The sequence below is a fragment of the Sinocyclocheilus rhinocerous genome, unplaced genomic scaffold, assembly GCF_001515625.1.
Source record: "Sinocyclocheilus rhinocerous isolate Xijiao unplaced genomic scaffold, SAMN03320098_v1.1 scaffold263, whole genome shotgun sequence".
Classification (NCBI taxonomy): Eukaryota; Metazoa; Chordata; class Actinopteri; order Cypriniformes; family Cyprinidae; genus Sinocyclocheilus; species Sinocyclocheilus rhinocerous.
In genome coordinates this window covers 2223971-2235837 of record NW_015645086.1, presented here as the reverse complement: position 1 = coordinate 2235837, position 11867 = coordinate 2223971, and the positions used below count along the sequence as shown (strand labels likewise).

General features: G+C 36.5%; 1 protein-coding gene across 3 annotated transcripts in view; it reads right to left on the bottom strand.

The window, feature by feature from the left end:
* The window catches only part of LOC107705726 (PHD finger protein 20-like), a 32287-nt gene that overhangs the window by 12039 nt on the left and 8381 nt on the right, over nt 1-11867 (bottom strand). For all 3 annotated transcript variants that reach the window (XM_016509161.1, XM_016509162.1, XM_016509163.1), the window contains exons 2-8: nt 7847-7954; nt 7382-7553; nt 7187-7271; nt 2271-2347; nt 1714-2188; nt 572-673; nt 321-455 (exon numbers count right to left, since the gene is read on the bottom strand). In XM_016509161.1, coding sequence (XP_016364647.1) covers nt 321-455; nt 572-673; nt 1714-2188; nt 2271-2347; nt 7187-7271; nt 7382-7553; nt 7847-7929 — 1129 coding nt within the window. In that variant the 5' untranslated portion in view covers nt 7930-7954. The remainder of the gene's footprint in view (nt 1-320; nt 456-571; nt 674-1713; nt 2189-2270; nt 2348-7186; nt 7272-7381; nt 7554-7846; nt 7955-11867) is intronic.

Below are 11867 nucleotides of genomic sequence, written 5' to 3'. Positions count from 1 at the left end.
TGATCGGGTCAGTCGCACTGGTGCTCCTAAATATTTTTTCAAAGTCGCACGCAGTAGTTTGGTCGCACTGTAGAGCCCTGAGGGGTGTGTTTGTTTTGGTGATTTCAAGTATCAGCAGCATTTCTCAGAAATCGCTTACTGCACCTTTAAATTTTAATATTATTTCACAATAGTAATTTTTTTTTCTTTGGTGAGCATACGAGACTTTATAAAAATAAATAAATAAATAAATACTCACCCTTAGTATGAAAAATAGCAATAATGATTCAGTCTTAGCAAACACATCTGATTATCAAACTGAAACACAGGAGGATGTTTACCAAGATCAGGTGTGGATCCTGCCTCCTCTTTGGGTGCTGCATTTTCTGCATGACTGGTTGGGCCATCCTTACTTTCTAAAGTCTCTGGGACACAGTCTGATTTAACCGGTTTGATTTGGGATTGACTGTTTCTGTCTATGAGGGGATCAGAGACATAATGTCCAGTCAGATGGTTTAAACGCCAACCAGTATAAAGAATAACAGCTGGAACAACAAGAATGAAGTATGATCAAGTGACAGAGAGAGTGAACCTGTGCTTGAATTGGCTCTGCTCCTTTTGGACGGTGGCATCTGTCCTGTTGATGCACGTCTCTTCCTCAGTTCTGGACCACTGGACTTTTCCACATCGATTCCTGTGAGAGACACAAGCCAAGAACTTGAATCATCAAGTCTGAGCCTTATACATGAGTAAATCACCCAACAATCCTTTACTTTCAGTCCTTACTGGAATAACTTACCAGACTCTTGACATGGTTAAAAATTCTTCATGGTTGCAACAGCATTTTAGTCATTTTTATCAGTTATTTTCTGTTTAGGTGGTATACACTACTGTTCAAAAGTTTGGTAGGATTTTTAAAATGTTTTTGTAATAAGTCTCTTATGCTCACTAAGGCTGCATTTATTTAATCATAAATACAGTAAAACAGTAATATTATGAATATTACTACAATTTAAAATAACCGTTTTCTATTTGAATATATTTTAAAACGTAATTTATTCCTGTGATCAAAGCTGAATTTTCAGCATCATTAATCCAGTCTTCAGTGTCACATGATCCTTCAGAAATCATTCTAATATGCTGATTTGCCACTCAAGAAGCATTTCTGATTATTATCAATGATGAAAACAGCTGTGTTGCTTCATATTTTGGTGGAAACTGTCGTCACATTGTTTTCAGGATTCTTTGAGGAATAGAAAGTTCCAAAGAACAGCATTTATTAGAAATAGATATATTTTGTAACATTATTAAGTAACGGTAAAGCAATCTCCTCCAATGAGGAAAGACCAAAATCTCCATATGTCAAATCAGCAATAAACTTGACAACAACAGTCTCGCAAAATAGCTTCTATAGCTCAAATCATTGGTCCAGCTAACAGACACGCATGCTCTGGTGTAAACAAACCGACACTGCCTATCAAAAAAGCAATTTGCTCTTTTAACTGAAAGGCAGGACTCCCTGTCCTACAGATATCACATAGAGCATTATGATTTCTCCCATTCATTTTTATTCAAGTGCTCCATCTCCTCTCTTCACACTGTCTCTCTTTTTGCTGCTCAGCAAATGCTGTCCGTTGGTGTGCGTGTGAGGTTGAATCTGGCTCTTGGAACTGAATCATAACCAAATCAAATATTCAGATGTAACACCACCATGTTCCTCCAAACCAAACTCACCATCTGCCATCCTACTCCTGGTCCTTCTGGGCAGACTGGGGCTTTCATCTGTTGCTTCTTCCTTCTCTTTCTTGTCTCCGTCGTTCTTGTCCATGCCATTTTGAAGTGCTTGGGACTCCTCCTGTCCCCCATTCATCTCTTTCTCCTCTGGTTTGTTCGATTCTCCATTCTCATGCGGTTCTGTCTTGTTGTCTTCACTGGGCTGTTTTTCGTTGTGCTCAGCAGAACTCGGCTCTGATTCGTTCAATATCTTCGTTTCAGTGCTTTCACTTTCTCCACCATTTTGGAGAGCTCTGGATTCATCCATTACTGTGGCGTCTTCTTCATCCTCCTCCGATTCGCTCTCTCCATCCTGGTCAGACGTGCTGTGTCTCGAGCCGTTACTTCTGCTGTTGCCGTTCTCCTTGGCCTTCCATTTTTTCCCGTTCTGATCGCCCCGCTTTCGAGTCTGCTGATTAGTCTTGCCTTCAGAGCTCTGTAGATAAAGACAAACTCATTAAACCTGTTTTTAATGGCCTGGTTTAATAATTATTGGAGCTGAGGCAATCGCTTCTCACCTCCTTGCGGAACGGCTTCACCTTAATCCCCTTCACTCTCTTTATGACTCCATCAAAAAACTTCACTGTGTAGAAACCTGAGACATCACAGAACCACAGCCTTTTGTAATGCTCAACACTTCCATAATATAATGGGTGTAAAATACATATCTATGAAAGATGCACTGATAATAAAATTCTTGCTGATACTGATTAACTGATTTATTGTCACTTATGGCGAATAAAAATACAATTCTATTGTATAAATATGCATTTAAAATCTTGAATCAATTATTTTAAATGCCACAAGTGAATTTAGGTATCACAACATTATAGTTAACAGTATGAAATATAAATATTTAGAGACTGCCTATATTCTATTTTCTGAAAATTGTATATTTTACATTTACTATTCACATTTATCAAGTTACTAGTGTTTTTCAATTTTAACATGAAGTGAGCGTTACGATGACAGCAAAGTTAATAAAGTAAAAATACAGGAAATGAGCAGCACAAATAAATATGCAATATTAAATATATATATTTATATACTACTTAGGAGTGTGTGATATATATATTGTCTACGATAATATCATAATTGTTGTTTAAACGATATGCGACTTGACATAATCGAGTATATTACAAAAACCAAACAAAAACACACCCTGAGAGTGCACGCATACACTATGAGATAAATTAGGCTACTGGGCATTCACATTCGTTAAGCCTAGTTCAGACTACATGACTTTAAACGTTGGCAGACGCTGTGCTGTTCAGACTACATGACATGCTGTCTGTCTTGAGTCGTTGTGGTGTTCACAATACGTGACACTACGTAAATGGTCACACACTACACGAGCTGACAACAACTCTGTCAGCCAACTCTACACGGTCCCCAAACCACGTTTTCTCATGAAAACACATGCGAGAAGTTGAACGGGAATGACGCAAAACAACAAGTGAAACAGGAGTTGTTTATTTAAAAATGGATGTCAGGAAGAAATTAGTGCTGCAAGCTGTTTGTGTGATGATCTGTTCTGAAAAAAACTGATGCATTTCTTGTGTCCAAACTTTTCTTAAAGCTGTGTTGCTGCTGCGGTTTTTCTTCCGCTGTTCTCAACCCATGCCTTGCTCATTGGCTGTAGCACGTTTTTAAAACATCAAAACATTAATTATGCATTTGTAACTGCAGGTTAAATGCATTCATATCCTTCATTAAAAAGTCTGTGTGAATGCATCTAAACGCCACTTCAGATGCAGATTCTGTGCACCTCTTCATTGCAAACACAAATTTCGTTTGATTGGTAACAGCTATATAGTGTCCTACTATTTTAATTTATTGATTAAATTTAAGAATTTGCCACAAAAGACGATGCATACATTTAATTAGGTTAGAAATAAAATTGGCTTTATAAAAGGTAAAAATGCCCATAAAAGGTAAAAATCAATTTAAACTTAAATATTCATTTCTGTTACTCCTGCAAACTAACCACCTCACAGAATATGAAGGATATCAAAAGCTTTGGGAATCAGCTGTCCACGGCAGTTCTAAACCTGCCAAATTTGATTAGGGTTGAAGCAAAACTCTGCAGGGCTGCGGCTCTCCAGGACCGACGTTCGCCACCCCTGATCTATATAGATGAAAATATAGAGATATCATTTTTTGTCACTATCGCACACCCCTAATACTACTCCCCAAAATTTTAGGGTTAGTAAGAATTTTTTTTATGTTTTTGAAAAGGTCTCTTATGATCACCAAGGCTGCATTTAAAAAAAAAATCAAAAATACAGTAAAAATAGTAATATTGTGAAATATAAATACAATTTACAAATATATCTGCAAGCAGCGATCATGGGCCCAAGCCATCAGCGCAGCCGCCACCCCGGTGGCATCAGGAAAACGGTGCACAGCGGGCACATGCATTTACAGTAACCCTCTGGCAGTCTGGTTTTAAGGGTTACAGCAAAGAAAGGGTTACACTATAAAATCAAGAGTGTGAAACACACACACAGAGAACAATATATAAAACTTTGGTAACACTTTACAATACAGTTTAATTTGTTAACATTAACTATATTAGTTAACATGAACAATAATTATATAGCATTTATTAAATGTTAGTTCATATTAAATTCAAAACTTACTAATACATTATTAAAATTTTAAGTTGTATCTGTTAACATTAGTTAATGTACTGCGAATTAACATGAACATTTTTATTAACTAACATTTAAAAAAAGGTTAATACATGTTGTAAAAATATATTGTTCACTGTTAGTTCATGTTAGTTAATGCATTAACTAATGTTAACAAATGAGACCTTATTGCAAAGTGTTACCAAAACTTTTAATGATTTATAAAAAAATTTTTTAAATGATTTTAATGATCTATATGCATGTGTGAAATAATTATATAAAACTATAATACCAGTATACCTGTAGTACATATTAACTTATTATGTATTTGTTTGTCAATCTAACTAATTGAACTGAGCAGTAAAGGATCAGGCTTAAAAGATTTCTTATCCTATGAGTGAGAGAGGGTAGGATATATAAAACTTTCAATGATCTATAAGATTTAAAAAAATGATTTTAATGCTCTATAAGCATTTCTAAAATAATTATGTAAAAGTATACTGACAGTACAGTACATATCAACTGATTATATACATTTATTAGTCATTCTAATTAATAGAGAGTTGGAGACGGAGTTGAACAAGATTAGGCTTAAAATATTTCTAATCCTGGTGGACAACCTTAAAATTACAGCCTTCATCTGTTAGCTGAACTGTCTGATAGTTTTAAATTTTCTGCTGGTCCCGGATTTTAAATTTACAAAACTAAGCATGTTTCCTCAGAATGACTTGTTCTCCTTTTTTTTTTTTTTGGAAGAGTTTGGATAATGCACTTTAAAGATAAGAAAATTACGGTTATCTTTTTTTACTGTTATTTTTAATAAATTGCCATGGCAACACCATTCAAGATATCCAAAAATCCGTTAGCAATTTAGCATCTTCAGTAGTTTGAGTAAAAATAAGAGGCTGATTTCAAAGCATTTTGAAAATGACACGCTTCCTATTGCCAGTTGGTGGTGCTGTAAATGACTCCTAATTATCCGAATTACCCTCTTAGGTGACTCTTGTGGGGGGATTTTTTTATATTTTTTACATTTTTCAAAAATATATAATTATCTCACCTAAATGTTTGATCATGCAGAGCATTTTTGTTTTTACAATGGGGCAATGGTTGCACAATAGCTTACACACAGCACAAGCCTGATTTCGTGAGCTGTATGTGAGTCGGCCTCATGCCAGGTGCAGTGCGTATGCGGTCTATGTGTAAGTGGTGCAGAAGCAGCACGGACTCATTGTGCTTTTACACAGGAGTCCGCTACTGATGTGCGGCTGTTTACCACAAACACAACATTTATCCATTTTGAGTATAAATCCAAGTGTTGTTACGGAAAATGCTTTTTGAGCATTCTGATTCTCTTTTTTATGCTGTACAGTAATACAATCTTTCATAGACGTGTTTAAACGCAGTAAATATAAGCAAGAGTATGTGTGAACCTGGCGTTATGTGTGCGCTTTGAGTGTGCATGAACGCACCGTCTCTAGGAGAGCGCGCAAGTGCTGAATGGTTTAAACACTGGCAAGAATTAAAAAGAAATGAAAATTATAAACTTTAGTGACGATGCAACACTGCCTCGATTGTGCAAGTGACAATTCCTGTGTGAACTGTGCAGCTCGCCTATTGTGCAGACGTGATGTGGTGGTTTGAAACCATTTGCACATTTAGAGAAGGAAAGAGAGAGCACGTGTTGATTCACTCACGCTGTTTGTGAAATTACATTTTCTGTTATTTACTGAAGAAATATGAATTGTACCTCACCATCAGCATTATAATTATTTTACCCGTGCCGGACAGAGATGACAGGACAGAGACGGTGCTGCTGCATGTCATGCTGAACCTCTCACAGCAGTCGCGTCGGCCTTTATAGAGACCGCCAATCAAACTTCCCCAAGCCATTATCAGCCGATAGCGATCGGTAGCCGATCAATCGGAGCACCCCTTGCTGATTTGCTGCTCAAGAAACATTTCTTATTATTATCAATGTTGAAAACTATGGAGCCCCGCACACTAATCCGTTCCCTCGATTTATAAATTGTGCGCACGATTTACTAATTCGTTCCCTCGATTTATAAATTGTGCGCATGATTTACTAATTCGTTCCCTCGATTTATAAATTGTGCACATGATTTACTAATTCATTTCCTCGATTTTTAAATTGTGCGCACGATTTACTAATTCGTTCCCTTGATTTATAAATTGTGCACACGATTTACTAATTTGTTTCCTCAATTTATAAATTGTGCACACGATTTACTAATTCGTTCCCTCGATTTATAAATTGTGCACACGATTTAGCAAATCGAGGAAACGAATTAGTAAATTGAGGGAACTAAATAGTAATCATGTGCACATTTTAGTACATCGAGGGAAGGAATTAGTAAATCGTGCGCACAAATTATTTATTTTTTCTTGCATGTCATGCTCCATAGAAAACAGTTGTGCTGCTTAATATTTTTATGGAAATTTTTATATTTTGTAGAAACTTTTTATTCAGGATTCTTTGATGAATAGAACATTTATTTGAAATCTTTTGTAACATTATAAATGTCTTTACTGTCACTTTTGATCAGTGTAATGCAACCTTGCTCAATAAAAGTATTCATTTCTAAATTAAAAAAAGGAATGGAAATATAGATTTGACTGTTTAATAAATACATATATAATTTATATAAATATTATAATGAATTTTAAATAATTATAATTTTTTTTTAATGAAACTTATTAAAATAAACTTTGAAGAATTTGAAGCTGGACCATTCAGAAGATAAACTGAGGATTTAGTTGTGAGTGTTGCGAGTACACACCATCTCTGTCCCGGGACAGGATCTTAGCAGGGTAGTACCGACAGTCTGACCAGCTGGCAAGAACTTTCTGGTTGACATGAAAGCCCTGAGAAGAGAAACATATCTATATATAATTCAGCAACATAATGAGTCAGAGAACAACTTTGCCCATGCAGACCGTGAGTGACTCAGCAAAGTTAGACAGGAAGTGCTTACTGGAGCGCTCTGCCGTTCAGGGAGACCTTGTTTTCGAAGCTGGATTCGTTCTACAGGTCTGAGGTACGGACTGCTCCAGTCAAACCACTCATCATAACGGTGACTCCACTGCCTGTAGTGAATCAAAACCTTCTCGTCTTCATAGTCGATCTTCTCAATGCTAGCTGCATACCTGTGAACACAAAACCAAAAGTTTGAAATGATCTATTTCAGATTATTTACAGGTCACATATGGGTCTCTAAAGTTGAAAAAGATCTTTGAAGGGGGTATTATGAAACAAATAAAATAAACTCAGATTTAAGATTGCTGAATTTCAGATTTGTCCTGTGGGCAAATTTAGAACTTTTTCAAAAGTTCTGGAATGCATGAGAACTAGTGGCATCAGCACCAGTGAAGCATCTGAATTTCAATCAGGCCGAGTGAATGAACGGATGGCATAACGGAAGCAGAGGAAAGACACTGACCAGTTCTTCAGACTGTCCCTGGCCTCCAGCTGCGCTCCCACCTCGAACGTGATCCCACGCCTGTGAGGAGGGCTCTTTGACATGCTGGTCACGCACTCACACACCAACCTATGAAACCAGACACATCATGGGGTCAGAGGTAAAGGATGTTACCATCATGGACAGCACAACCTAACCAAGGTGCTCATAAATAAATAATATCCTACAGCCAAAGGTACACAATAAAGCCCTTACCAGCACTTTTTTGCACAAAAATTTGATTAGACTTTTATTTGACGCTGATGATTTCAAAGCTTATATTTTTCCCAATACAAATTTTATTTAGAGCCTGATTACAGCTGTCCATCGGTTATCTACCTTTTCTAAATGTGCTTAAAATATAATTTCAATGACTGACTTTTGGGTGACTGGAACTAATTTTTCACCTTCAAAAAGCTGGCATGAAAGTATAGACATTACAGTTTAGATAATATTGCTCACAAAATAAAAATAAATATTGATAGTTGATATTGGATCTCTGCTATGTAGAGTGTAACATATTCTCTAATTGATGAGTTCTATTATTTATGCTTCAATCAATTTGATTTTGGCAGCCGATACAGATTTCTTGTCATCTGAATCAGCTAACATATATCGACTGACATATGCCGCACATGTCAAAAATATGGGTTACATGAGCTCTTTATATTTACCACATCTCTCATGCTGGTTTGTTTACAGTATACACACATCTTTTGCTTCAGCGTGATTTGTTATGATTATGATTTTTAAAGTTGATCAAAACTACACAATGCAAAGCATGATTTTAAAACAAAAATTCATAAATCATACAACCACTGAACAGCAGAAGTAATCATAAACAGTCATTATAGATGTCCTAATGATGGGTCCAAATGATGACTGACTGTCTATCGAGCTCACTCATGAAGAGCTGATCATTAAATCATCAAAAAACTACACATTACAAGTCATAAACAGACCTGTCATGTATACAATATCCACAGACAACTGACCACAGAAGAGGAAAAACAGGTTAGGCCCATGTAAAAATAAGGAGAGAGGGATGAACAGGAGATATTTAGGTACACCGACTCAATTGCACTCATTAACCTCCTCATTCAAACCAACAGCATACTGGGCATATTTGTTTGTTTGATTTTCTTGGTTTATGGCAACAGTTACATGGAACAAATTTTTTTTTTTCATACACACATTATATGAGCAATATCACACTCGTAGACGATTATGTCTACGGCCTCGTGCCTCCGGCCGAATCACAGCCGTGCCGATATACAGCCATATCTCACGTCGATCAACCGTCAGTCGATTATATATGTCTACGAGTGTGATATTGCGTTTATACAACAGTTCGACGGCACAACTGTGTGAATATATATAAGAAAAAACACAACAGAGTGTCTTTTAAAACCCTCTTTTGTACAGAACTACTTCCTTCCACCATGGATTCAAATTTCAGTTTTACAGTTTACTAATTCGAAAACATCACTTTAGAACTTGTAACGAAGGAACGTGGTGTTGCTTCATTAAAAGCTTATTGTATCACTGTATTAAAAGCTCACTGTATTATGTAGAGTGTTATGAGAGAGAGATTGACTGAGCGAGTGTGCGGAGTGATAACTAGAGCCCGACCGATATATCGTTTAGCCGATATTATCGACCGATTTGAGCGTAGCCGATATATTGGTATCGGCGAATATGGCGCCGATACGCCGCCGATATGAATTTTTTTTTTTACAGAGCATATAACACAGATAAAATGCTTGAAATGGTGTAATTACTTAGTTTGTCCAGCAGAGCGCACTCCATTGTTTGCTACTGGCGACCTGGATGAAACGCCGTAAGTGACCCGCGAAGTGGACTTCACATGATATTCCGCCATGATTCCAGTTCCAAGGCAACGTACACGTTGCATTCAAAGGGCATTAAAGTGCGCGAGACGTGAATTTATATTTATTTACAGAGGTAAATTATGTCACACTTCACACACAGATGGAACTTACTAGAGAAGTGTGAAGACAGTAGCGCAAATCCGTGAGTGAATGTTCCAAAGTGAAATAAACTTAAACGGAATAAAGTTGAATTGAATTGAATTAAAGTTGAATAAACTTAAACTTTACTGTTCAGTGCACTGATGTCAGACTCATTTAGAATAAAGTTTATTGTTAAATGCCCTGCCTTCATCATTACATATCTTTGTCACATCATTATAAGTGTTTGATCACCATATTTGAGTGAGCATTGCAAAAAATGTGTTTATGTATATATATATATATATTCTGTTTATGTATATACTGTATTCTATATATAGTACCAGTCAAATGTTTGGACACACGAATGGGAAAGTGTCCAAACTTTTGACTGGTACTGTACTATAATATACACAAAGAATATCGGCCGATATATCGATATCAGTCTTTTTTTACTCCCAAATATCGGTATCGGTCCCAAAAAACCCATATCGGTCGGGCTCTAGTGATAACAATAGAAAATTGAGTCTTCAAGCAGTGAGGATGATTTTTTTTGTCCTTTCTCTTCTTAAAAAGAGAAAAGAAAAGTGGAAATATTGCATGCCGTTGATTACACAGCTTATTCCATGGTCATTTGCAAACATTGACAACTTAAAGCGGGTTATGATGTTAGCAGCGCAATATTTAACCAGAAGGGTAAAAATTATGGTTATTTTCGTCAGTTACGGCTTGTTAGATCTAGCATTCTGCCCGCTTCAAATCAGACACACAGATTAAATAGTGCGGTAAGACCACATTTATTTGAATGAATTATAGCATTTATTTGAATTAATTATTGATCGAGAGAGAGAGATGACAGTTGTGTGTGTGAGAGTTACCTGTGTCTGTGCGTCTCTCTCTACAAACAATGAAGCTGTTTAGTTACTTCGATTTTTACCTCGTTGCTGAGGAAAATAATGTAGCGATCTAGTATCTATGCTATTTTATTAATTAAAGTCGCGGGGCAGCAGCGACAATAAGTTTGACCTCTCTCCCTCTCACTGTGTTTATGTGCGAGTGGTGTGTGTGTGCGTGTGTGCAATTAAAACAGCGCATTAATATAGAACAGTGATTAAACTGACTTGGAACTACCTGTGCATTAAACGGTTTTAACGCATACCTGCCAGCCAATCAGAATCGAGTATTCAGACAGACCATGGAATAAATATATATAGACCAATTTCAGTGTTTGCAAACAGTGATGACGTTTTTTGTGGGCGGCGCCTATCTGGTGGCAGAAAATGCCAGTTTTAATGTAGCAGTCAACGGAAGCCATGGAATAAAAGAATTAAAAAGGTAATTGAGTTTTTGTGTCAAAATTCTGACTTTTTTTCTTGCAATTCTGAGATTATATCTCTTATTATATCTATCTTTTTATAAATCAGATTATATCTATCTTCTTATAAATCAACTCGTCATTCTCTCTTTTCCCCTCGGCTCAGAGTCATGAGTTTATATCCCACACTTTTGGCTTTTTTTCTCAGAATGGACAAACTCACAATTGTTGAGTTGTTATAAAGTCCAAACTAGGAGATATAAACTTGCATTTGCAAGAAAAAAAAGTTGTGAGAATTGTGAGATAAAATAGGTAAATGTTATCTAAAATGTTATAGGTTTAAATAGTATTTCATGCTTTAACTGTAGGGCTAATACAATATGTCCCCTATGTGATAGGGATGTGCATCTCATTACTCAAGCCGATACGATACGCATCACGATGCATAGCCAACGATACGATACATTAAAGATACATATGAAGCAGCTACCGATGCGATGTGATACGATTCATCCCTATTACGATGCAGTGCGATCCGATTTCGATTCGATACAATGCGATTCGATGCAATATGATGCAATGGAGAAAATACGATCACTTTTCATGCCTCGAGGCCCATTTCATAAAACAAGTTAACCAAATAAGCCAGGCTTATTTCAGTTATCTGACTCATTGTCAAATGATTTGGTTCCATAAAGCAAATTTAACATAGGCCTAG